Source organism: Amia ocellicauda, chromosome 22 (assembly GCF_036373705.1).
Source record: "Amia ocellicauda isolate fAmiCal2 chromosome 22, fAmiCal2.hap1, whole genome shotgun sequence".
NCBI classification, from domain to species: domain Eukaryota; kingdom Metazoa; phylum Chordata; class Actinopteri; order Amiiformes; family Amiidae; genus Amia; species Amia ocellicauda.
This window is the reverse complement of record NC_089871.1, coordinates 9888116-9915668: the sequence shown is the minus strand read 5'-3', so window position 1 is coordinate 9915668 and position 27553 is coordinate 9888116. Positions and strand designations below refer to the sequence as shown.

General features: G+C 44.4%; 1 protein-coding gene across 1 annotated transcript; it reads left to right on the top strand.

Annotated features, from left to right (window-relative positions):
* The first annotated feature begins 36 nt into the window (after window positions 1-36).
* On the top strand, window positions 37-26401 carry rpa1 (replication protein A1). Its single transcript, XM_066695970.1, has 17 exons — window positions 37-192; window positions 936-983; window positions 1649-1727; window positions 2935-3043; window positions 3784-3872; window positions 4291-4371; window positions 5290-5410; window positions 6402-6504; window positions 6720-6788; window positions 7116-7308; window positions 8285-8421; window positions 8938-9086; window positions 13547-13682; window positions 16489-16665; window positions 17255-17362; window positions 18032-18118; window positions 22370-26401. Exons 1-17 carry the CDS (start codon window positions 160-162, stop codon window positions 22472-22474), a joined length of 1824 nt encoding a protein of 607 aa, XP_066552067.1. The 5' UTR covers window positions 37-159; the 3' UTR covers window positions 22475-26401.
* The last annotated feature ends 1152 nt before the right edge of the window (window positions 26402-27553 follow it).

The following is a 27553-nucleotide window of genomic DNA, read 5'->3' as shown; positions in this document are numbered from 1 at the left end:
CGGCAGCGCGAGGCCGTTTCCCGCGTGACGTGGGCGCGATATAAACACGGTGCGCGCGCCGGGGCGGGAGGGGGACAAAGTTGGCGCCACGGAGAGAGCGGCGGGACGCAGCACATTCACCACTATCCTGTTTCCAGGACACGTTTAAACACAGTTAAAATGACAGTCAAACTCTCCGAAGGAGCTATTGAGGTGAGGCGTGTTATTACTGTTATTGTGGGGATTATTATCATGGGTTTCCACGCACAGAAAGCTATCGCAGTTACTGGTGGCGAGCTGGTGTGCAGAGAGCTCAGATATGTGCTGAACTTACCGGGCTGTTGAGTATTGTGGCTGTTGAAGTGGCATAGGCAGTGCGCACAGGCCTTTCCCGCGATATTAGTGGTTTAGTTTATTGTCGCATCCCCGTAGCGCGGATTTCCGCAGTTCTGCACAGATCTGCATCTTTAAACAATGGCATTACAAGGAAAGTGCAGAGCAGTCTACGCTGACATAACGCGACCTGTAGGTTTCACCTGTGCTCTCTGTTTTATACGTTTATAAACACGTGCCGTCTTCTTACAGCTGTCGTAGTGCGATTACATATCGAGTGTATAGTTACCTACAGCATCTACAACGTATTATTTTTAAATGTATACAGGCCTAACTGGTAGCATATCTGTCTTGCACGAAACGCTGACAATCAATACATGGAGGGGGTTGCACCAGTGAAACCTCTCCCGTAGAACATGTGCTAGGATTAAGAGATTACATTGCTTCTGCAGCCTTTTGTGGACTATCGGGCATGGTGATCCCTGTTTTTAGGCATGTTTTATGCGGACTACCCCCTCTCGCTGTATATGGCAAAAGCAATGTATTGAATAGTTGCCTGTTCCCGCGCTGTGACGGTAGTGGGCATCACAATGACACTCCTCTCCTGTCCTGTCCCTCCCCAGGCTCTGTCCAAAGGCAACGAGGTGTCCAGCCCTGTGCTGCAGGTGGTGGTGAGTGCTGGAGTTGAAATGCTCATTCAGTATCATCAGTTCTGTTGCATGCACTTGTATATGCCTTTATCCAGATCAGTAAGAAGTTGGATGAATCGGATGCTTGTGAAAACAGCAACAGTGTGCAAAGCTCTTGTGTTATGATTTGAAGAATATATAACTTGAAATAGTTATTTGAAACTTCTAGGGATTTTTGTGTGGGCTTTATTAAATGTATAAATTGTGCATTGTAATATTCAGCTCTCCTTTCACCCCTCCCTTATTTATGTATTTATTTGATGCATGCATGGACTGGATCACTGTGATGAACTTAAATATCATATTCCTACTTTGGACCTTCTACTGGAAAAAGGTTATTTCCTGGCCTGGCTTGTTAAAGTGGGAAAGTAAATAATTGACGAGGAAAATAAGACCTAGAGGAATGACGGAGCATTTAGATAAACTATATACCTCAGGCTTTTAGTTTGAAACCATGAAAGCCCATTGTAATATTCACATGCAATAACTTTGTGACAATCCAGCCCTGGATAACTGTGTGGAGTAAAGTGGCTAAAAAAAAAGTGAGGTTCATTTAGTTGATGCTGAGGGGTGCAGGCAACTGTCCAGTCGAGGAACAAAGTTGGATCAATCTCTGTGTGAACTCTGACCTCTGCTCTCCCCTTCAGAACATCCGGCGCATCGAGGGCAGCAGTGGACCGGCCCGCTTCCGGCTCATGATGAGCGATGGGCTCAACACCATGTCCTGTGAGTGAGGCTCCACAGCAAGACACCGCTGCTGCTCACAGAGCCAGTGCCCACACATCTCACTGCTGCACACAGACACAGCACCTACACTGCTTAGAGAACATGATTCAAACCTTCCACGTCTGGCCTAGGGCCCAACCAGTGTTAGAAATCAAGGCCCTGTTAAAGCACTCCCCACCCATAATAATGAACAATCATTTTGCTGTAATATTATTGTATGGTGTGCTATGAGAATGAGGTCACCTGGGTTGCTTGTGTCGGGTCGATCGCACATGGCAGAAAAGCAACCCACTCCTCCCTGCCTTGGTGTAACTAACCTTCCCACTACAGACAAATCCTCCATCTTGGGGGGAGTTGTCAATTTTCTTCTTCTTCTGTGTCCTTGAAGCTGATTGTTCATTTTGGTCTGTTGTCAAGGTTTCCATTTGTTTTTGTGGATTTGTCATTGATTAAAAAAATAAAATTAAAAAATGAAGGTAAAGGTCTGTTTGCCACAGGGTCTTTGCAGTGAAGGTCAGACAGCACTCAAATTGTTTATAACTAGAAATGGCATACTCCTTTACAAGCCTGGAAAAGATGGCATTTGCCTTTTAAATTACACTGGGACAGCGATCAATAAGTGGACCTCGGTCGCTCATGTCTGTCATAGGTCCCTTGAAAAATCATAAAGCTTTTTGCAAGGACAGGAATCCTTTTAGTTCTGGCAGTATCTAATGAAGACGGAGCACCGCGGCCGTTGGCGTGAACCCGGGCGCTCGTCCGTGCGTGCTAATCTGCCGTCCTGGGGATTGAGACACGACTTGCGAATGGAAAATGCCACCTTTCTCCTTCATAGCCCATTTCCCTCGGCTGGTGTTAGACGCCTCAGCACTGCGCAGGGTTGTTTTGTGCTCTGTGGAGTGTCAGGGTCAGGCCAAGACAACGATGAATGGGATGCAGTTTTGGACAGATATGTTTTATAAAAGCCTCCTTTTGTTTTTGTTTCCCCCCCCCCCTCTAAAGTGATTACTTTTCTGTATTGAGCCATGGGTGTTAATGAACCTCTTTCAAATTGTAAAAATGACTTCCTTCAAAAAAGAAATCCCTTACCAGCATGAATGGGAAGGATTGGTTTCTCACACTACAAAATATTGCAGGGGAGTAGCTTCGGGCTTTGTATTTATCATACTTTTTTTCTCCCTGTGTTTTTGTGGCGTTTTCTTTGCAGCCTTTATGTTGGCCACACAGCTGAATCCCATGGTTGAGCAGAACATCCTGGCCACAAACTGCATCTGCCTGATCAAGAGGAATGTCCTGAATGTGCTGAAGGATGGCAGGTGAGGTTTGCTTGTTCTGCGGTGGCTGCCTGATTTCTGCTTGGGGACTCCAGTCTGAGGCCGAAGCAGGTAGAAGCCCCTGGTGGATGCATGTGAGTGCTCGGATCGGCCTGCAGGGTCTGGCTCGGTGGCGTTCTGGTCGGCCAACCTGTTGACGCTCGAGCAGAGAGCTAAAGTTGTGGGGAAGTTTGACTTCTCAATTCGCCGTTAAGTGTTTTCCCAGCACATTCGAGCGCTCTCGGGCACGTGCAGGAAGCCAATTAGTCAATTTGTCAAATAACGTCGGGGGTAAACCTGAGGGTGGTAGTTGGCAATGCAGACAAACTGCAGCTGTTACCGGGGACATGTGCCACTGAGTAATGGGGAGCGTGATGGGAAAGAACTGGAGGTGACCTAATGATTCATTACCGCTCTCAGTGGTCTCGACGGGGGGGGGGGGGGGGGGTGCTGTATTTACTGTGCTGTTGTGCTTTAGAAGGGACTGGGTGTTTAATTGCAAACAAAATTAATGAATTGAACTGATCTTAATCTATAAACCAGTTGCATTAAAGTAGAACTTGGTCTGAGTCATAATCTAATTCTTCTAATGGCATTTAATATTTCAAGTGAATTAGATGTTTTTTTTTAAACTTCTGAAGCACAGGTGTATTTGTTTTGGTAACTCAACGGGTGCAATTGCGACCGCAGGGAGTTATCCAGCACTGTTCAATTATCCCTGTTTTCTCTCTTCTGGTGTCCAGGCGTGTGGTCATCATCGTTGACCTGGAGGTTGTGAAGTCTGCTGACGACGTGGATGGAAAGATTGGAGATCCGACACCGTACGTGGAAGGTACAGCTGCAGTTTCCAAATCGTGGAATGTAAATATCCATTATCAGCCCAGGGGAAGCATTCAGAACCGATCCCATAGCGTACTGTTTCTGAAGGAGTCTCGACTCGCTTACCAGTGTAGGCGTGTTCTTGGACCGCAACATTTTACCTTCCTTAGCCTTGGTCTGTCACACAAAACATTCCAGGTGGAGCTGTTGTGTTCTCCCAGGTTTGCAGACATCCTTGTCCTGGGTCATTTTATTTATACAGCTTACAATTCAATTAAAACCTAACCACTACCTGCTCACTGTGCCGAATTTCCTTCAAGCAGATGTTTCCGTTACTCGCCTTCATGCGACACGTTATTGATAGGGGCGATGTTATTTCTGCCTGCGTATCAGTAAGAGTCACCCTCGGCAATGTTTTCTCATCAATCCAGGTCAGACCAAGCCGCAGCAGCCCTCCGTCTCCAACCCTCCTGCGCGGCCCTTCCAGCAGCGCAACACCTACAACTCTGATGGTAAGTGTCTGGACTTTCAATGGCCGCCTCTTCCTGTGGCTTTGTGCCGGACACCCCAGTACAGCAGAATTCACCTTCACCCCCATTCTGCAGCAAGATGGCTGACTTTTTCAATTGGATTATCCCTAAATTTGGACTAAACCTCCCTTGTGCACTTTGTTTGATGGCAGCAAATGTAAAATAAATGTGATGTCGAATCCATGCTGGACTTTCCATTGCCAAACCTGTAGCCCCAGTGTCGTCTTGGTCGGAATGTAACCGACTCATTGTTATATTTTGTCCCCCAAGAAGTTTGTTTGCGTGCACAAGGTCTGGAAATGTGTATTGAGTGGGAATGTTTCAGCAGATGGCAGTAAAGTCTCATGACATTGCTTCATAGCTGCCTCAGATGAGATGACTGTCAGACTGCCATGGCTGCAATTCATTTTTTAAATACTACAGTTGTATTGTCCTGTCCAATTCATTCCGACACGATCCTGCTGAAAAATCCTCCCCTGTTCTCTGCTGGCTCCTCAGCCCCTCCAGGGAGAGGTTTTGTTTTCTTGAACTGCAGGGTTATTGACCCTGCCCTCTGCAATGAAGCGGGGGGCTTAATTATAGATAATGCAGTGGCTGGCAAACTCAAAGCACTTACCAGGCACTTTGGAGTCTAATCCTCATTGTGAGGTGCACTCAGATGTGCCGCAGTTGTCAAAATACTAATTCTGACCGTCGAGCAATTTGAATCTCTCGGGGCTGAGCGTTTGCTTTGTAAATATTAAACCTTAAACGCTGGAAGTCATAGACCTCTCCTCCCTTATTTGTGTACAGGTAATCTGTCATGCTAGTGCTGTATGTATGCATTACAAATCTTCAACGGTTTATTGGATTTTTTTTTTTTTTATATATATATATATATATCTACTTGTTTCCTAACAGCTTCAGTGAGCAGGGCTCCCAGCAAAGACTTTGGGAGGAAGCCGAACCCGTCTCTTCCCAACACTCCCGGTGGCTCCTCCAAGGTGGTTCCCATTGCCAGCCTTAACCCCTATCAGTCCAAGTGAGTGGTGTCTAGCAGGTTGATCAGTTTTCACTCAGATGTCTTTGTATGTAGTATATATCAGTATAGAGCTCACATTAAGGAGCTTAAGTATTCCCATGTATTCCCCCAATATTGACAGCATCCTCCCCCGATTCTGAAATGACACCTATGCCCCTGCTTGTCCCACAGTCGTTTTCAGTTAATTTGTTTTTAAAGCCTTGACTGATCAGTGGAAAATGGCCAGTAACTAGGTTGCAGTATTGTGCCATTAAAGAAGGCATTGTGTGTTAGAAAACCCGAGTTCTTTGTAAGCCTACGTATGTGATCTATTCTGCCAAATCATGCAAATCCTGAACGCAATAAGAGCTCGTATTACAAACCTGGAATTCCTTTGAAAGTGTTAAATCATGAAATTAAATTACCTTGCTTTGAATGTTAAACTTTAAACAAGCCTAATTTTATTAACTGATTAAAATGTAATTGCATTACGTAGGTAATCTACATATAGTCTGTAAAAAGTGATTCAATTTAAATGTGCTGTGGAGGTGGTTTACCTCTGGGGCAGTGTGTAACGCGCTGCCTGTGCACCAGTTTGTACTTCTGCTCAATTTAACCGCAGCGGGTGCCTTCGGTTTTAATTGGATGGCAAAGATGGAGCGCTGAGGTGGCGGGCCCAGGCACAGTGCACCACCGGGCAAAGTGCAGCCTCCCTGACCCAGTGGGTTGCTCCGCTTTGTTGCTGTTAATGTCTTCAACTGAGTTTGCTTTGCCTTGGGTTTCCCAGCTCGTAGCAAAGCAGTTGCATGGGCACCTGTGAACATGAGGAGTCATGCCCATCCTCGTATGGTCTTTCTAGTGTCAAAAACCCTCAATTAATTGTGGAAATGTTGCTGTCTGAGGCATCGTTAGACTTATTTAAAGAATACGAGACGCGGCACCTCTATATCTAGTTTTTCCTCATCTTAAACTAAGCCCCGTTCCTGTACTCTGTCCTTTGACTGCTGTGCAGATGGACCATCAGAGCACGCGTCACCAACAAGAGCAGCATTCGCACCTGGAGCAACTCCCGCGGAGATGGCAAGCTCTTCTCCATGGAGATCGTGGACGAGAGCGTAAGAAATGCTGGATGTGTGTGTGTGTGTGTGTGTGTGTGTGGTCAGTGGTCTGCATTGTAACCTGATTAACTGTCTTTTTCTTCAAATTATAAAATCATTGCTTTCGTTACATACTTTCAGAATATAAATGTATTGGGGAAGTGGGGTGGTTTAAAATTGAGAAGTTATTTGTTGTTGACGTACATGACTGACTGTCTTTCTGGTTTGCTCAGGGAGAAATCAGAGTCACCGGCTTCAACGAGCAAGTCGACAAATATTACTCTCTCATTGAAATCAGCAAGGTAAGGGGGATCTGACATTTTGTTTGGGGTTTTCTTGTTATCCGTCGTGAATCTGCAGTGCGAGACTGAAGCGGAGAGAGTGACGTGCTTTGTGGACTCGCTGAGCTGCGTATTAATAGAGATGCGTGGCCCTCCCCGTTGCATCTGTTCCCAGCCAGTCATCCAAAAATGGCTGCTGTCACCCTCTCATGTCTGAGTCCATGCGTGAAGAGCGCTCCGTTTCACACACGAGAAGTCCTCTTGATGTACGGAAATCACTCTCGTCTGAGTGTCTGGCTTCCCTGCTTTATTTCATTTATTTTTTCTATTTCCCTTGCTGTCTTCCAGGTGTATTACATTTCCAAAGGCACTCTGAAGATTGCCAATAAGCAGTACACCTCCCTGAAGAACGACTATGAAATGACGCTCAACAGCGACACCTCTATTATCCCCTGTGATGACGCGCAGGACGTGCCCATGGTGCAGTTTGACTTCATCTCCATTGCCGAGCTGGAGAACAAGGACAAGGACTCGGTGGTCGGTAAGTCCTGTGTCCTGCTGCACAAGACCCCTCTGTATCGCATAACGTAAACATGGTATACAGCAGGCTTTCCCTTGAGCAGCACATTCATACCTTATGCAACATCCTTAAACTTAAACTAGACCGCTATTTACGCTTATTCCTACGGTTGCCCACGCCAGACTCTTCTCTCGTCGGATGTCTGTGCTCACCTGGAGTACCTGACATCAGTGCGATATTGTTCAGTGCTTTGGGTATCATGCAGTGATTGTTGTTTTTTGCTCCAGTTTATAAATAAATGTATATCTCTTACTCGGATTGAATCATTATTTACTCCGATTTGTTACACGGTGCTTTTAGATGCCTTGGTGAGGTGCGACTGAATTCGGATGCACTACCGCCTATGGGTTTATAACAGTGTGTCACAGGTAACTGGTAGTTACAGCTGAAACAAAGACGAGAACATGGGGAGGCAGGCGCTGTGGGTCGTTGACAGGTTTGGGAGCCAGACAGGTGTCTGTTTGGCACGAGCCGAGATCCATCCACAATGCATCGGTAATGGCCTGCTAGGATGGCGCTGCTCAACATAACACACGCACCGCAGGTTCCTTCTGCCGCGATGACAGGGGTGTGAGCCAATATACGTGCATCTCGTGAACTAAAAGGGCTGTTTTCTCACTTATTGATGGATCTGCCTGTTCTTAAACGCCTTTTGTGTCCTCACACTGTTCAGGTTAGGTACCATACACGTGTCATAAATACGCCTTGAACAAGAAGCCGTCTGACTTTGTCTTTTATCAGCGTTGATGCTTGACTGGATGTCAGATTGAGTTTTTAAGTATGGAAATCACAAGTATTATGTATTTTTTCTGTTTAAAATATTGGCACTATGATTGAGTGTTCCTTTCCCAGGTTGTTTTATAGTAATTGAATGTTTAACGTAAAATAAATTGCTTTATTAATTACCTCTCTGCCTGTCCCTCTGTCCTCTTGTTAGATGTGATCGGAATCTGCAAAAGCTTTGATGAAGTCTCCAAGATTACGACCAAGGCCAACCGGGAAGTGTCCAAGAGAACGGTCAACCTGATGGATATGTCCGGCAAAGTTGTCACAGCCACCTTGTGGGGAGAGGAGGTAGGAAATGCGAAACTCCCGCTGCTCCAAGGGAGAGGCTTGTTTTTTATATATTAAAAATATATAACGCATACGGTATGGTACATCAGTATGGTTTGTTCAGGACCTGAATCGCAGCTATGCAACTGGGTTCTTGTTGGCATCCCTGCAGACACCATGGCTGCTTTGGTCACTACAGTACAAGTGCGTCAGGTCACCTGGACTGCCTGGTGTCCAGCACCCGTGGCGTTTCTTGGCAAGAAAAGATAATCGCCCGACTGTTATTACCTGGAAGGAAACCAGAGCCTGCCTCTCAGATAGAGAAGGTGTGGGGGAGGGCTGAAACGGCACACACTCCGCTGTTAATTGAAGTCATTTTGTGAATTTCCGCGCCAGATTGCCGTGCTGCTGATTAAATGGCTTTCATGACAACCAGCACCTGTGGGCTTTCTAAACACGGCATGTCGGAATGGTAATAACCATTGTTGCTTGTCACTGATATTAACTGTGCCTCTCCTCCCTCCCTCCCCCCACCAGGCAGAGAAGTTCGATGGCTCCACACAGCCAGTGTTGGCAATCAAGGGGGCGCGCCTGTCTGATTTTGGGGGTCGGTCCCTCTCCGTTCTCTTCAGCAGCACTATGATGCTCAATCCGGACATCCCTGAGGCCTACAAACTGCGAGGCTGGTAGGTGTCTTCTCTGGAGGGAGGGCATGTGTGTGTCACTCGGGGGTGATCTAAGGAGATGAGTACAGAGTCATGCCGCATTGCAATGAGCAGGCAGAATACCAAGCACAAAATGGCTACATGTGGTATCTCATGCCTTTGTGGGCTGAGCTGGACAATCCCATTGCGTTGGGTGGGGCCCCAGTTTTAATAGAATCCTCATGGAACAGTGGGGGACATGTTGCCAGTCGTGCGCTCCTGTTTATATCATTTGATTGCTTCTTGGGAAATGGCAGCCTTTATATAAATGCACATTTTGCACATCCGTGAATATTGATTGGTCTTGTGAGGAAGGCAGAGGGGTTAAATTTGAAGATGACAGTGGATTTTGATGCAGTTGTGCCTGAAATAGCTGTTTTTTCCCTGGCTCTGCTTTCCCCACCCGTTAATGCCCCTAAGAAAGCTCTCAAAAACAAAAAAACAAATTACTTTTAACATCCCCTAGTTAATAACAAGACAGGATCATGTAATTGATGATGCACATCTCAGTGCTCTCGCAAAAGGCAGGGAGAAAAATGAGTCTTGGCGTAGGGAACCTGACAGATGAAAGCTCTGCAGCCCTGATTAGATTTAAAATGAGGTGCTTTCATCGCAAAATAACATCCACCGCACACAAACCGTTCCCTGGATTTAGACGCCCAATTAAGCGAGTCAAGTATTTCAGCAGTTTCCCTGGATAAATTCACAGCCGCCCGATGTAACAACATGCTTTGCCTGAGTTAACCAGCCTGGTTATTGGCATTACTGAAGAGTTAAGAGCTATGACTCAGTTTTTTTGTGATTGTTAGTCATTTAAATGATATACTACAGCACTTCTATCTCGGCTCCAAAAAAAAAAAAAAGGCAAGCGCTCAGTGTCATTTGAGGCTACGTGATTAGTAACGCTGCTGTGTGCAAGATTAGAACTCCGGTCTCGCCAGTGCTCTGCTGTTGTGTGTGAGAAGGCGATGTAAAACAAGCTAATATATCATGCAGTGTGATGTGGCCAATCGTGATCAGACAAAAGAAGGTGTTGGGGGGGTGTACTGGAATTAACCAGACTTGGGCCCTGTCAATCAATCTAGCAGCTCTGCAGCCCCCTGTAGTCATCAGTCATTGTCTAGGGGCCACCCCAGAGTCCTCTGCAAAACAACTCCTGGAAGTCTTAATTGTCATTTGAAGACCCGATCAATTTAGAAAGCATTTGTGAAGTCTCTGGAATGTAATTGTAGAATTCTTTATGGAAATGTAAAAAACATCTACCAGGAAGGCAAAGTAGGTGTGTTTAGCCCAGGCAGATATTTGAAATGGGACCCGCCTTTGACACTCTGACCAAATCTGGTGTGTGATGTCAGCGTGGTGTCATGATGTAGCTACTTGGGTTGGCTCATGGCAAGAGAGGTCTAGCTTTCAGAGGCATGGAGGCTCTTTTGGCATATCTGGAGTGCGAGTGGACTTGTGCTCCCTGGCTCGAATCCCGGCTCCTGCCACCCCTAATCGTTCTGGTGGAGCACTGTGCCGTCCTCTTCCCGCAGTGTGAACGGCACATCCAGGAAGATGAGAATTCATGCATGAGCCGGTGCTGTTTAGTGTATTATGTACAATTAATCTGTTGGTCTCCGGAGTCCAAGGCCAGTTAACTTATCTGCATATTCATGTTGAAGTGCGGATTGCGCTCTAAGCTGTAATGAGATGTATGTTAATGATGACATCTATTTAGCTGTGGAAGATATTTCTCTTAAACCGACCTCGACAACAACAACAACCACAACAAAACGGATCTAAATGCCAGATCTCCATAATCGATGCAGCAGGACATGAAACCATTTGGAGGAAAATCTCTGGCATCTTTTTATAGCTGCAGTTCAGTGGCTGTTTCTATATCCTGCCCTCGTGGGTATTGTTAGTGGGTGGTTATTTTGATACAGTTGGTCTCCAGCCCCACAGTGCACTCTCGCTATTAAAGGATATTCTCATTGTGTGGTCTTGTGCATTTATTTATTTTCTCCCCTTTAATCCTGTTGGAGGAGAACAAAGAAAAGCAAGGGATGGTCTAAAATGCTGATAAACAGAAGGACCAGCACATTGTGTATTAAGGCGATTGCATGACTGAGTGAATGCACAGGATGTCTTTAAATAGCATCATGATGCACTAGTATACATGCAAAATTGAATCATTAAAGTGATGCCCCTCCCCCCCCAAACTCCACCCACATATTCAACTTATTTTTCTAATCCACGTATTCTTGAACTACCACCAGTTCCACTCTACAAATGTAAAGTCTCCTCCCTGTGATGTCACCTGACTTTGGTTTGGTATTATGCACTTTCCACTTGAGTTTTTGGAGGTCAGTGGGTTGGCCCCAGTATTGTCCATGTGGCTTGACCGTGTCTTGCTCTGACCATATCTCTGGCTCTGCAGTAGACTTGCTGTTACCTTCTTTTCTTTTCTTTCTCCCCCTCCTAAATCTTGATATTTACGTAAGCAAATTTCCCTGGGGGCCCCCCGCTACAAACTTGAATCAGGATCGCTTGTACGTTTGTGAAGTGAAAGGCCTTTTGTAAGATTTTAATCTTCCTCTAATTAGTTACTGGTCAGTAAAGCATTACATTTCATCAGAAACATGAAAAGTAACCAGTAGTGCTATGGTACAACAATCAAAGTTTAATTTTATTTCCATTCTGTGCCTGAGCTTTTGAGCAATCAAAGACTGCAGGACAAATTAAAACAAAACAAAACCGCATTAGAGAGCATTGAACCTCTTTATATACCAAACTAAATAATGCGTTCACGTCTCCTCTAAAGTAGCTCACCGGCTCTCCAGTAGGTGGCATTGTGTAGTTGACGGAGAGCCTCTCTGTGGCTCACTGCTGTTTTTATCAACTAAACTCACACGTACAGCCTCCACTAGTGTACATATCTTGTGCTGGTGCAGTTTTTTTTTTTTTTTTTTTAAATCAATGACCCAGTTACAGAACTGCTGGTGCCTGACCATTATAATCATGGTTCCCTTCTCGGAGGCATTAGCCTGGTGACAAATCGGATCTAATCCTTTCCCATCAGGATAACTTTCCTTCCTGTGTTTCCATGTGTTCCCCCCATGTCTTTTGGCACAAGATCCCGATGCCAGTTCAGTGGGGGATCGGCCAGTGCTTCCAAGTCCGCGAGCTGAACCTCGTGCTCCCGGTGCTCTGAGGCATATAAGCCCCGCACACCCTGGCTGCTGGCTGATTTAGCTGCTTCTCCTTCGCACTCTCTCCGACATTCTAGTCTCTTCCTGCCCCGACCTGTTCAGTCAGTCGACTTCCCTTAGTCTTTTCTCCTGCTCGCTGCCTGGGCTCTTCTGTGCTCGAAGGTGATCCGTCTGTGATCCATGCCCAGCACCGCCCACCTCCCTCGCATCTCCACTCTGGTCCTCCTGTGTCTTTGCCATACTTGGCGTCCAGTCTTTGATGTGCTCTGCCTTTTAATCGCTTCGCTCTGGCTAGTTGGCCATACATGCACCTCCCTGGTGAAGCAGTAGCTGCCCTTGCATTATAAACTTGCACCGATTAACCAAGATAATGAATCTTTGTCACGTATCAATCACAGCACCGCTCTAAGGACAACCTAAAATATGTTTTTCACAATCGTAATTGTTAAGGTATTATTTGTCAGAGGTGTGGTAACTACTTTTATTTCTTTAATTGGACTAAATGCAAGTGATTGTGGAATTTGGCATTTAAAATTGGCTGCGGCTTATCCTCTGAAGTGTGAGTCTGCACAGTCGCAATAAGTTTAAGGAAGCATGTGCCTTGCGTTTCCCCGGCTCAGGCCTCTGTCTGTGCTTAAAGTTTTTCTTTTTTCTGCAGCAACTTTTAAAGGCAAAAGTAGGTTGGTTTATTTGCTCTCAAAGTGCCCCCCCCCCCCCACATAATAAATGGCAGGCAGTAGAGAAGAGAAAATATCAGTGCCACAGTAAAGAATTAAACGCATTTTTCAGAGAAAGTAAATCAACACTGGCGGTATGGCATGTGACTCCGTCCCATTATCGGAGCTTTTCAATTAGTCATGCCTCCGAGGGCAAGTGGATTCCTTGTGTTTACAAACCTCTCAGCCGGCCTTTAAATGAATGGATTAATAAACTGTATTGATCTCTTCTCCCCACTCACCCCCCACCCATTACATTCCTAGAAGAACTCTTGGTTTTCTTTTCCCTCACTGGGGCTGGGAACAAATCTGGACAAGGGATGACTTACTAGCAGTTTAAATTGCACTGACCTGAACCCCTACATATTGCGCTTGCCCTTTTACTTTAGTGTGTGTGTGTGTGTGGCTTCCAACCCCTCCCCATCTTGTTAGTGTGTATGTTGAACTCTGTTGCGCATTGTGCTTTTGCAAGATGCTGATAATTGACCTCTGACCTCGGTCTCTGTCCTCTGACCCGGTCTCTCGAGTGCAGGTTCGACGCAGAGGGCCACGCGATGGAGGGCCAGTCCGTGTCGGAGATGAAAGGGGGCTCTGGGGCCAGCGGGGGCAACACCAGCTGGAAGACCCTGTCGGAGGTGAAGGCGGAGAACCTGGGCCATGGCGAGAAGGTAAGCACCGCCCTCCTGCACTTCTCCACCTCCGTGTACGGTGCGGTCTGTCCCTCTGTTCGAGGGGCGGGTCTCCAAAGCTGCCGCGTTGGTGGCTAAGTCTGGTTGTGAGTTGATTCCTCCCCAGCTGGAGAAAAAGTCTACTTCCTGAGTTACTTCCAAATGTTTCTTAAATGCTGATTTAAAGGGTTTAGAAGTGTTGGTTGCTTTTGTTCTTTTCTTCCAAGTTCAGAAAATAACTTTTTTGGTAATGGTTTTGGTGTATTACATTTATTTTTATTGTCCATTGAAAGAAAACCATCAGTTTTAAGATTTCAAGGTCACACAGTCTTGGTTAGGATGTTAGTTTTAGTGCATATTTTTGTTTTGTTTTTTTTTTTAAATAGAGATGACTCACAATTATGTTTTAATCCTCCTTAATTAAAGGTCAACATTGATATGTAGAAGCTTTAAATTCTGGGGGAAGCAATTACAAAAGCCTGCCTACGACGTATTTCCTGCTGCTCAATCAGCGCAACGGTATAAGTAGTACAACAATATTTGAACAAGAGAATCCTATTCTCTTCATGCATTTCATGTGGTGACAGTGTGAAATTGATGATATTTATGTCTACTCATTCATTCATCCCATAGGGGTCATGCCTTTATATTATACATTTCTTATTAAAGCATATTTATCCGAATGGGATTTGCTTAAATAAGGTAGATTATTAAAAAATAATCTGTGCTTATGCATGGTAGTGATTTATTGAGCAACTTAATTACTGATTGCATTGAGATATGTATATGCTGAAGCCATACGTTTGGTAGCTGTGCCTTTCATTTTGTATGTATATATAATATATATGGATGTGTTTTTTTATATATATATCTATATATCTCTATCCCCCCTTCATTCAAATTACAGCTTTAATTTACTCCCACTGAGCAGCTTTTTCGAGTTTGGTTGTAAAGGAAGATGAGAATTGGATCTTTTTAATTTGAATTATGTGAAGGGCAGAAAGCCTAGGGCATTACATAGTGCTGGAGTTGGAACAGCACAGTGTTCAGAGGTGTAACGAAGGCGCCGAGAATTAATCAGGTGAAATGGAAGCAAAGGCAAAAAAAATAAAATAAAAAGCACAAACTGTCTCATTTGGAAAATAGGGCATGCTACAGAAAAATAAAAAAATAGTAAGCTTTAGAGCTCCTTGTCATGTCTAATAAATCATCATTATATTTCCGCTTGTATAATTTAGAGGAGTTGCAAATAATTAACGGTCTTGATTTGCGGTGGCATTTCCATCTTTGTCGCGCGCGGATGAGTGACAGGACCCATACCGGAGAACATTGTGCTGCCCTGAGGAGATGTCACCCGCGAGTTCTTTGATTCGACCTTTGTACAGTCGAGCCATACCGCCCGTTAAAGGATGCGTCTTCCCAACCCTGTCTGTTGGGGTGAAGAAGTATTGTTTTTTTCTTCTTTGTCTTTTGTTCAAGTTTAAATGGATCAAGTTCCTTGTTTCTTTATACTGTGGTGTCCTGAGATAACCCATTCTGCAGGGACGTAGGCCTACTGCATGCCAACAAGGGCAGGCCTTCGTCTCAGAAGGGACACAATCATTGACTATTGAATATTGGAAGCGCTCTCCTGCTGTATTCAGGGCACTTCTGTCGCACGGATGCGAATGCAGAAGTGTTGGAGTTCTTATTGTCATGGAAATCCTGAACTCCCTATACTTAGTCTATACTTAGTCTTGTATTTGGAAGAGAAAATGTATATCAATGAAGTGGAGCTGAAAGAAAAGACGAAACGACGAGAAAAGAACACCTACATCTGGGGAACCAGGCTTCTGCATGTTGATATTTTTTCTTTTGTGTGTGCGTGTGTGTGTCATTGTCCCCCCTTCCTCTTTCTCTGAGCCAGTAGCCTTTAGAAAGCAATGTTTTCCTCACGGACCTAATGGAAGATACCGAGAGCATATATTGTCCTGTATTAAAATGTAATTGAGGTCAATTTTCATAACTGTGCTACTGGAATGGACAGTAGGAAATCCAATAATTGGGAAAGACTCTTGGTTTTTCCTGAGAAAATGGGAGGTTAAGACTTTTTGCCAGAGGCCCCTGTCTACATTGTAAAGTAAAAAAGAAGCGTTTTGCATGCAGAATACTCAATTATGGGGCCAAACCGCCTTCCTCTACTCCTCCGCTTTTTACTTTATGATTTGAATACTACTCTTATAGTTACAGGTTTAAAATAAATACACCTCTATTAATCTTTTTCATATTGTTTCAATTAACCCTACTGTGTTTATCTGACCCATGTAATGCTCATAATTAATTGTAATTGATTTCTTAGCTAATGTTATTTTACTCTTGGGCTTCTATATAGAAAACATTATATAAATCTCTGGTGTGTATTGTTTCCTAGTCTGATGAATCAACACCACATAAATACAAATAACTTCTCAAAGTCCAATGTGTTGGTTCTCGGAGTATGGGCGGTGAAAGCCATTTAATTTTGTGATGCATCGCCAGTACCCAGATCAATCCAGAACCTTCCCCTGTGAACCTTCCGGTCTGTGTAAGACCTGTGCCAATGGACTGTTCTTGTTCTATGTCTGGTCTTCAATCCCAGCTCGAGACTTTTTTCTGTAGATACTGTGGGACACTGCACCCACCCAGCTATTCTAGGGCATTGAAGTACGTGAGGGAGGGGCTTGGGGGAATGAGACTTGGTTTGGGGGTCTAACATGACCGGGGTCTGTAGATGTGTTGCTCTTCTCGTTGTGGCTTCCTCAGTATCCTCTCCTGTTCTGTCCAACAGGCCGATTACTTCACCTGCGTGGCCACCATTGTGTTCCTGCGCAAGGAGAACTGCATGTACCAGGCCTGCCCATCCCAGGACTGCAACAAGAAGGTGGTGGACCAGCAGAACGGGCTCTTCCGCTGCGAGAAATGTGACCGCGAGTTCCCCAACTTCAAGTACCGCCTCATCCTGTCTGTGAGTGGCTGCCCCGCTTTGTTACACTTCCATACGTTTCATTTTTAAATACTGTATTTGTTTTTCTTGTACTATCTCAGTCCTCAAGCATTTTCTCTTCCTTTTTTTAAATGGACTTGTATGGTAGTTTTTTTTTTTTTTGTCTATGCGCTCTGTATTTCTCATGGCAAACCCAGATGCACTGGAATGTAGACAAATTTGTAAAAATAGCTATTAAAATATTCACTAATTTGAACACCCCCACTGGCGCAGCAAAATGTCTAAAATAAATCGTCTTTTGTTTTGCATTCCTGCCAATTAGCACATTGTGCGTTTCTCTATATATCTGTATCCATAGGCTAGGTATGGCATAATTGGACTGAATTCCTTACTCCTTAGTTATTTTGGGATTGGAAGTTACTTAAATTAGGATTGTGTGTGTTTTAATTACAGTGAATGTGTGACTTCAGATGTTTGGCACTGTGAAACTGCATGATTACACCGTTTCTTATTCATCTAGAGAGAGTGGTTTTCCTACCAAGGCCTTCTGTAATACCAATCAATTCATTTTGGGGGTCCCTGGACTTACAAATATCTCCTTCCTGTGCAGGCCAACATCGCGGACTTTGGTGATAACCAGTGGGTGACGTGTTTCCAGGAGTCTGCAGAGGCTATTTTGGGCCAGAACGCTGGGTACCTGGGAGAGCTGCGAGATTCGGTAAGACTCGGGAATAAGATTCGGGAAGACTGTTAGACTCCCATTGCACACCATCCTGCTCCATTTCAAGATTTACCAGCAGCAGCAGCCACTTGAGCAATTGATACTGATGAATTATAAAATTACCTATATAAGATTTTGTCAGCTTGTATAGAGCTGCCTTCCGCTCCTTAAACCTGAAATGGACTAAACCGCTATGCGCTGGGAGTCTGACTTTTTTTTTTTCCCAGCTTCAAAAAGCAGGACACGCACAAACGAGTGTAATGCTCACAAAGCAGGGGATGAGGAGATTGTGCAGTAATTTACAATTGTCTCTTGATTTTAAGTTTATTTATGATCTTTTGAGCTGCATTTGTTTTCTTTTCTATGGATAAAAATTCTCTGCACTTCTAATTTTCCTGTATAACTGTAGAATTTATGAGCTGTTTTCTAAAACTCTTTGTGTATGTTTGGTGTTAAGCATTTAAAATTCATGACAATCTAATTGTGATTTATAAGTGGGGAAATTATTCTTCAGCTGCACTTTGAGTACAGCCAGCTGGGTCTACAGGTTCTGCGTTTCCTGTTCCAGTGAGTGCTTGCGAAGACACCCACAGAAGAGAATGGTGTGATTGGAACTCTTTGTAATCCTTCATTAATGACGTGGTGATTCATTTGACTTGTTAACAGAATGAACAGGCGTTTGAAGAAGTGTTCCAGAATGCCAACTTCACAACTTACACCTTCCGGAATCGTGTCAAATTGGAGACATACAATGTGAGTGTGTATTTATATCTGTGTGTCTGTACATCTACACCAGAAAGGAGTTTAAGATGTGAAGTCCAGGTCATGGCGCAGATGAATACCAAGCCCAGTAATGTGAAGTATAGCATGAGCAGTGTGTGCTGTATGGCTCTGTGAGAAATGAAGTAGGGCCTTCACAGTTGAGTAGGTGGCTGAAGGGGAGGACAAACCGTATTTACTTTGTTAAAGCTATACTTTGAGTCTGTAGGTAGCAAATGTAGATTTTAAGTACTATTGTCTTGAAAATAGTTAAACAAATGAGCGTTGCAGATAAGTAACAGCAAGTGACCTCCTCCAGCAGAACAAGGCTTGTGAATAAATAGGCAATCATGTAGACGGAAATCTTGTCTTGGCCCTAATTTTGTGGGAACTTTTAAGGACCCTTGACCTGAAGGTGTTAAATTCTGCTTGGCTTTCTTTGACCCCCCCCCCAGAGCATCCTCTCTGTGCGTTCAGAGGGCCTTGTCTTGTTGAGCCTTCAGAGTGCATGACATGCCAGAGTGAAATTTCTAAAAGTGAACTGGACATAAAACCATTTCAGGCTTTCAGGTTTTGAAGGCACGGATTGCCTGGATTTGCATAGCAAACGGCTGCTGATTTACTACGCTTGCCTACGCAAATCCTCTCTTTCTGGAAGATGCAACCAACACTAATCGCTGACGAACTTTGTTACAGTTCATTGTGGAGCCACTGCAATAAGTAGTAGTGGGGGAGACAAAAAAAAGTTGGTGGAGGTGGAGTGAGTAATTGAGGGTTGTGGGGGGGGGATACTTGGACAACTGCCTTTTCATTTGCTGTTGAAGGAATTAAATACTTGTATACATGTGGTACAATGGGAAGAGCAGTTTTAGACCTTGGTAAATAAAACGTTTTCTGCGGCCATGTTTGAATAATACCTCTGACAGTTTGCGTCTCCTGTACAGTTGCTGCACCCTTCTTTGCTTAACTTGAAATGACTAGTGGCCCCGATGCTGGTCTCTGCTGGCAGTGGGAAGGCGGTCACACGCACCGCTGTACAGCAGAACAGGAGGGAGATCCGGGGATCAGTTGAGGAGCTGACCTCGGTGTCATTGCATCGCAGCCACCTCCTCTGGCGTCTGCCACCCACTTGCTGCTCCGAGATGCTTTCCCCTCTCTGCCTGGGCTTTTTGTTGTTTTTGTTATCTTTCATTTATAACCTTCTCTGTGGCCCAAGTAATTTGTAAAATGTTTGTTCTGAGTGCCGTGCAATCTCTCTTGCATGAGTGCTAATGAGAGAGAAGCCTGGCTTGCTGATGTATTTTTTATTATTTCTTTAAATGTAAGGCAGTTAAAAGAAACCCCCAGATAAAACGTTGGACATTTAGCAGGAACTGAACTTATTCTTCTCTCTTATTGCAAAACATTTTGAATGTCAAGCATGGGGAAATTATGAAAAAGAACACAGACACAAACGTTGAGAGCTTGTGTAAATGTCACCTGTACGGAGCTTGTGACGCCACATTATTGGAAAGCAGTCGGACAGCTCTTAGGGTTTTAATTTCCTTTCACAGGCGTGTTGTGGGCTCATCCCCAGCGCCGGCGTGCCACCTATTACGAATTTATTAGCGTCGCTTACAAAGCAAGAGCAGCTGCAGCTGGCTCTCGTCAAACACTCTTCCTATATTGTCTCTTTTGATGATTGATTGAAAAGTCTTTAATTCTGCACAGAAGGCGTAACAAATTGCCTAAGTCCAATTTTGATAGGACTTCAGTGAAAAGTTCCTTTCTCATTAAATTGTATATAAAGCATAACCTGTAATTGATTTTGGTAAAGGTAATAACTTAGAATAGTGGTTGTCAACATGAATACTCGAGGGTTGCTCGGATGTTGTGCTTTTTTTTTTTTTTTCTGTTTTTCTTTTTCGAAGCTTGTATAATTTTACCAGCTTGCACAAGTGCTCCCATGGACTCTTTCCACTTATATCCCTCTCTGCGGTGTTTGCTCTCCATGTGTCAGCATGCGGCACAAATGTCAAAAGAAAATCTAAACCCTTTGCAAAATAAGTGCTGTGTTGGGTGAAGATTGAGAACTGGTGCGAAGGGAGTTGTCAGAGCCTTAAGGTGAGGATATAGCAAACCTGATAATGAAAGGAGTAAATAAAGGGGCCTCTGTGAGGGACGGCTCCACACTGGGGCCGTAGCTGCCATGAGAATTGAGAGACCTTGTCAAAAGCAAGGCCCTTTTTCAGAGAGAACAAAATGATCTCGAGTAGAACAATAACCTTTCTGATGAAGCGGGGTTTTTGTGCCCGGCAGTGTAGACGATGTAGTCGATGGGTATAATTATCACTATCTGTAATTTTCTTCTCCATAATGAGAGAGTGCTTATTTGATTAAACAATATATGAAGTTCTGTAGCAGCAGGTTGAGACAATAACTGGTGATTTTTGCAGAGATGCCGTTATCCTTGTAGTCTTGTGTACACAGAGAGAACAGTGCATGTTAGTGTTTTTTGTGTAGAGGCATCTCTGTGGAATGACTAAAACCCACAGCTTGTGTTGAAGTGGCAGGGTTGTGCGTTGTGGACATCCCAGTCTGTTCCTTCTGCTGTGCTGCTCTGTAGGCATGGGATTGGTGGGTTTGTTCTCTTCCATTAAGGAGTGGATGGCACCACGGTCTGCATGGGAACAGACGGGAGTGTTTGGTAGCCGGGAACCTCGCGTCGAGGCTGTCAGAGTAGCGATTCCAAGTCCCAGCTCGCACACTTCCTCCGTCGGCCACTCGGGGATTGGATGACACATCGCGCAGTGATGATGCCTCCATCATTGACAGCTTTTAAATTAACTCGTAGAGGAGAGGGGGGGGGGGGCGATTTTAATAAGTGGCTTCTCTGTGGCTCGGAGTGGGATTCTCTCATTCGTTTGAACGGTCGAGCTTGGCGATGGTTATAAATTTGTGTAGGTTAGCCATTTCTAGGAGGTGTTCTTTGGAGCCTGAAGTGTGAATGAGTGCAGCTGGTTTATCAAAGGCGGGAGATTGTTAGCGGTGTGTGTGGTGGTGGGGTGGGGACAACAAATAATTCAATGCACATTTCGGTGTCCACCAAGAAAGAACCTATGAGGGGAAAAAGTCAGATTTTATGGATATTTTTCTGGTATTTAAATGAAAGCAAATGCTGTTTTACATGTGGAGAGAGTGCGAGCCCTGACCATTGAGCTTTATGATCCATTGGTCTTTATTTTTTCCCCACCGTATAAAGTGAACCCATCATCCCCTTTAAAACACTTAAAGGGCTTGGTTGTTAATCTGCACACATCTCTGCTCACTGAACAGGAGGATCTGCTGACTGACAGGTTGGTATTGCTGCTGGATAGACATCTGTAATGTGGTTGGAAGATCCCTCTCACCAGTTTCTCATGCAGTACTTACAGAAAAGTTATCTGCATCTCAGGCAGAATATTAGTGATCTGCCCAGACTCTGTAGAGGAGACCATTACATGCTGCCAGTTTACAAAGTGTCCTAACAAAGCCTGTGATCTGGGCATTAACCAGAATATTTTTTAAAGACTGCTTTCTTATTCTAGGAAAGATGTACTTGCTTTACATACTGTACAGATTTCTCTCTGCCTGAGCTATGACTAACACAGCGTTGTGGTTTTCCTCTGTAAATGGCTGCATTCATGTAGTGGGATGGATTTGGACCCCCAGCGTGGGGTGGGCCCTGTGTGAAGAGCGCCAAGACTCACTCCTAGACCCGGTCTTGGGTGCTGGGAAAGAGAGAGGGGGAACAGGCGCTTTCTTAAATCGGAAGAGGCAGAGGGTATAAAATAGAACTGCTGCAGGCCAGGAAAGCTTAAAAAGAGTGGGGTGTTTGCTGGGAGATTAATCTACATTCGCATTTGTATTTTATTTTGCTTTAAGTAGTGCATGGGATTGTATGTTGAATGATTGTACATTGCTCAGAACCTGTAAAATTAACTGTGCTTGACTGTGCAAGTGCACTAATGTGATGCAGTTTAAACCGTGTTAGGAGGGAAACGTGATTAAACTGGAGCGACGAAAAAGCCTGTGCTGGGGAACGGTGGACGTCTCTTGGGTGTCTGTGATACGAATTGCTTTGTGTGGGCTCCCATTTGTCTGCATCTCGCCGTGATTGATTGGATTTGAAAACTCTTGTCAACCGCTGCCTGCATGGATTTTTCTTTTCTCTGTTGGCTTTATATATTTATTTTTTGTTTTTCTTTATTTTTCTTCCCAATGCAGGACGAGTCTCGTATCAAAGCAACCGTGGTGGATGCAAAACCGGTGGATCACAAAGAATACAGCAAGCGGCTGATCATGAACATCCGAAAACACGCGACACAGTAACAGAGACCCACTCCGCTCACGGACACTGCCTCTGCATTGAATCTCCGTGCGAATGCTCCCTTAGTTGATCAAGAGTTTTTTTTTTTGTTTTTGTTTTTCTTCCCCCTTTCTACCCCCCATCCCCCTCTCCCCAGGCTGCTTTTTTTTTGGTCTTCATGTTTCAGGATTTGAATCCCAACAACAACAAAGTATCTTGTCTTTGTGGAGAATGCATGGGAATTGGAAAGGCTTCATAACTGCCAACTCAAAGCTGGTTTGAAGGAGGGAGGGGGTGGTGGCAGGAAGTCTGTTGTCAGTAGTCTGGTCAGGATTGGATTGCGTTAAAGAAGGGAAACAGCTGAGTGCTTGTGAACGTGGCAGCGCTTTCTCCACGCCCTGCTGTGCTTTGTGAATCAAGGGACTCGGGCTGCACACTCCTGATAAGCTTATTTAAACACGCACCTGAACGGGCACTTATTTTATTTAATTTATTTTTTCTCCCTCTTTTACTGCAAGAAAAATAAATGGTAAAAAACCATGAATACAAATCGAATGCCACGCTGTATGTGATATTAGAGTGAGTGTGAGGAAAGCAGAGCGAAGGGGGGACGGGCACTGTGGAAAGTAGGCGCTGCCACTTGTTGTAGTGATGGGCAGCTGGGGACGGAACAGGGTCTTCAGATATAGGATGCGTTGTTCTTGTTCAGATTAGGCATTTTTACCTCGTTGTGCTCCAGTATCTGAAAATTCAAATTTACAGATGTGTATTTTTTTTTTTTTTTCCTTCTCCATGTGCGATTTGTATTTAAAGGATAAATTGTTGGAGGTCACCGTGCAATCTGAAAACCCAGACCTGCATGGTGCGTTATTAAATTAGTACATCGGTCATGCTACGTTTTTCTTGCTTCTCTTCAGATGTTATCAGTGCGTGCTGTGCTCCGAATCCCTCGCAGGGTGTGTGTATAACTGCAAACGCATCAGACCTTCCCTTCACACAGGGTAATTAACTGTTGATGTTCTGCCGAGTCCCAGAGCCGTAGGTTTTATTGCAATGGACAGTCTCCTTTTACATCTTCTTTTCCACCATCAATATAAATTAATTGGAAATTACGGACTGTAGTATCATCTGGAGGCTATTATATCCCCCCTGCCCTCCCCTTTGCCAGCTCTACTGTCTGGGAGTCGTGGGTTTTCAAAGCGGATGTGATTTGTTGGATCAGCTGGTTTGAGCGGCTCTCTGCAGCAAACGGCGGAGTCAAAGGTCAACCAATCTGTTTAAGAATTCCGAGTCCCGTTCAAAATGCTCAGTGCAGGCCGTCAGTCATAACCATGGAAACTGCTGCCTCTCGGAGGGATGCTGTCAGGCTAGAAACACGAACTCCTCCGTCCTAGCGGGAGAGGGAGAGCGAGGAACTGGGTGCTGTGGAACCGGCCCTGAGCTCGCAGGGAGACTGCAGCTCCACACTGAAGCGTTTTCCCCCTCAGTGGTGGCCAGTATGGTCTCTGTAGAGATGAAGGGAAACTCTGGAGGTGTCCAGTTCCCTCTGGAGGCTCTCTGAACCGCTTGGCAGGGGCATAAGAATGTGCAGAAGGCATCTTCCCATCCCAAAGATTGTGGATAATTCCATAAAGCTGTTGGCACGCTGGCCAGCTACAAGGATTGATAAACCCATTTACTCTTAACTGGCAGCAAGGCAATGGATTAAAATATGTTGCACTAGCTATTGTACAGCCCTCTCTGATCCATAATGTGGATGTGTGTATTGCCTATATTGGGGGTGTAAAAAAAGGACAGACCTCTAATCAATAGAAGTGACTTGTTTTTCTCTATTAAAGCTTATGTTGGTTTTGTTCACCAGATTTTGGTTTTCCATTGCCAAAGCTCCCCACATTTCCTAAGAAGCATTAAAACTGCCATTATTTTATACAGAATATAAGTTTGTGACTCAGCTGGAATTAGGCAAAGTGGGAGGAAGGAAGTACTTTTTTTTTTTCATGTTATTAGAGTGTTTTTTTTGCCTGTGCTCTGTATGTTTGTGTGTATCAATCTAATTAGCTTACTGCAAATTTGCATTTAAAACAGGAGGTTGAACTCTGATTCTGGCACTTGCTTCTTTCAAGAAAGATGTAAAAGTGCTTGCGATTCGAAGCCTTAGATGTTCTGCCTGCTCAGAGTTCAGATGAATGGAGGTTTGGAGAGTGGAGGTCCACTGTGGCATTTTAAGCAGTTCTGCACTCTCTTCCACTCCCCTCAGTTTAAAAATATCAGAGTGTGAGTGGGGGTGGGGATAAAATAAAAATAAAAACTCCTTTCTTCCGAGTGCGGTTAACTAGTACTGATGCTCCAGTCAAGGAAACATGAATGTTACATTTAATTGCAAACTTGTCTAGTATTCTGTCAAGCTTTTTAATCCCTGATCTTGTGTGATTGGTGTAGTTTTCCAACTAAAACCCTTCCATTGAAAGTCTGAAAAGGCCATTTGAGATCATGCATAAATCCTGTCCTTTAGGATGTTCTAACTGGGGACATTATTTTATGTAGCTGGTACAATTGCTAACTCCTTAAATGATCTTTTTTTCTTATTATAAAGCAATTTCTCCTAACAACTGCGTCAATAGGAGCAAACGCCAAGCACTATATTGATGTGTGTCTAGTCACTTAAGGCAATCTGTGGGTAAATGTTAAGATACGACGGGCCCTGCTCCTTTTATTAATGTGCTTTCCACATCCGCTGCCGAGAGGGCCCACGCTAAGTGGCTCTGTGCTTACCTGCTTTGGCTTGTGGAAATGAATGCTAAACCGGGGCTGGCTCAGAATCGGAATGGGCAGTGCAGAGCGACAGAAATTGCGCCCTGGGAATGTTAATCAGAGTCCACTGCACCGTGCAGCTGGGGAGATGGTGGGACTGTGGCCGATTTTTGAAACTTCCTGAGCATGCAGGCATAGGCAAACGTGTTCTAGGATTCAGATGTCGCCACATCACAGCCGACTATCACCAGAGTACAGTGTACAGGCAAGATCTCCATGGATGATTCTTCAATGTTTTATGCTTCTCCACTTCTGCATGTCATTGGTCTAATTCACTTCCAAAATCCCATGTAAGCAAAAGATGCTTGTCCCTCTCCACTGTAGTATGCTTTAGTATGCAGTTGCATTGCTAGGTATAGCTTTTGTGTGTGTGTGTGTGGTCTGAAATGCAGGTAATAGTGAATGCTGAAAGTAACCATGCGCTCCTCAGCTGATGGAGACAAATGTGCAAGTCTTACTATACTATTCTTTTATAATTAATATAGATTAGGGCCTTGCTGGTTGCACTGAAGATTCATGGGAAAGCTGCACAATCCAAGCTAGGGGGAGTGTGTGAGTGATGCGTGGAGGGCTCAGGAAAGCAGTTCTGGTTAATATTCTGTAGACTAGGTCATTAAGGGCTTTACTGGTTTGCAGCTTGTTCTGCTGCATGGATGTAAACTGTCAATCTTCTGAATCTGCTGGAATGTATGTTTTCAGAAGCTGGAACAGGCTGATCATTTTGTATCCAGCTTTTTCTTTTCATTTTTTGTGTTTGTTTTGTGGCCTGGTTTTTGGTGCAAAGTGTTGTTGAGCACAAGCGCTGTAATAGTTAAAAACAGGCATGGGATGTCATGTTCGGTTATCTTCAAATCTGTTGTGATTTGGCGTCGGGAGACGAAGCACTGCTGGAATTACTGCCGCATCCGTTTCAGGTGGCGATTTGTAAAATTGAACTGACACTCAGATGTGTACAGGGTGTGAGAATAATCTAAAAAAGGCTTCCCCCTGCCTTTTACGTGGTTTATATCAAGACTCCCTGATAAAGATGTACTGTGAGATTGCTACATTAACCTTTTTTTATTTTTCTTCTCTGCTTCATTTATGTACAGTTAATGTTGGCTTCTCCAATGCAAAAATAAAGGTTTGTTACAAGCTTTTGACAATTTTATTATTGATCAGGTGTTGCTTCCTGAAGCTGTGGAACTGGTCACAACGGTAGCATCTGTGATCAAGGAGGCCTTTTGGTTTGTCGACACGTGTCCTGGAGCACACGAGCGATGCTTTACAGTTCAGTACAAACCTCTGTACTGAGTGGGCCGTGAAGACCGGAATCACAAATCCTTTGAAAGCCCATAACTGGTTCCTACACAGTTGCATTTGATTGCGTTGTGGCCTGGGGATCGCAGGTTGTGTAGATTCGAAAAGGGAAGCCTTTTTTTCTTATTTCCATTCAAATCGCCCGTTTTAATTAACATTGTGCCGGTGTGACACACACACACACACACACACACACACACACAACCCTGAGTGACTGCACAGGAATGATACTTGGGAATGTGGCTGTGTGTGGGTATGTCTCCGATAAAGGCAACATTGCTTTAGGTGGGGAAGACGTTCCCATGCATTTTAATGGCATTCTTTATTTTATTTTTTTCTCTGCAATGATCTTTGTTTGAGCAGGATAATTAAGATGTGCTTATTATGCCAAATCCTAAATAAAAGATGGCTGGGTTATTAATGATAGGGCTGTAGTCTTTGACGAGTGGTTTTCATTAACATCCCTCATTAGGAGCAGTCTGTAAAGAGCGTGCCTTTCGGAAAGTGAGAGGGGTGCTCTGTGCCGCGAGCTCATTGAGACATCGCTAATGATTTCAGCGCCTAGGAAATTAAATAAAACTGAACAACAAAGAAAAGAAAAAAAAAAAAAAAAAGCTCATTCAGGTTTCCAATGTCGGAAGCATGGAGTGGTACGATGGCTTCGCCCAGTTTGCTGTGCGACTTAAATAGATTCGTACTGATGCAGTGACAAAATGATTTAACCTCGTATTATATAGCATCCCACGAGTGTGACTTTGGAATCGTCCTTGAAATGAAGACAACTCTTGTGAACTGCTGCTCCCCCAACACCTAGGTTTCTCTTCCTGGTAATAGTGCGGTCTGATCACTTCTGCACCTCAGCGCTAAGTGCAATTCTTCACCCTGGCTGTCGCGTTCAAAGAGGCGGCTCGGTATTTACATTGATGCCAATTTATTTAGCCATAAATTCAGATTCTCATTACTGCATGAGTGTGCGTGTGCGGTTTCCTCTC

Bases quoted from the DNA above. Each gene is read 5' to 3' on its own strand.
- rpa1 (XM_066695970.1), top strand. From the start codon at position 160: ATGACAGTCAAACTCTCCGAAGGAGCTATTGAG. The intron at 6,789-7,115 runs GTAAGGGGGATC...GCTGTCTTCCAG, and splicing joins CTCTCATTGAAATCAGCAAG to GTGTATTACATTTCCAAAGG. The intron at 9,087-13,546 runs GTAGGTGTCTTC...TCTCGAGTGCAG, and splicing joins GCCTACAAACTGCGAGGCTG to GTTCGACGCAGAGGGCCACG.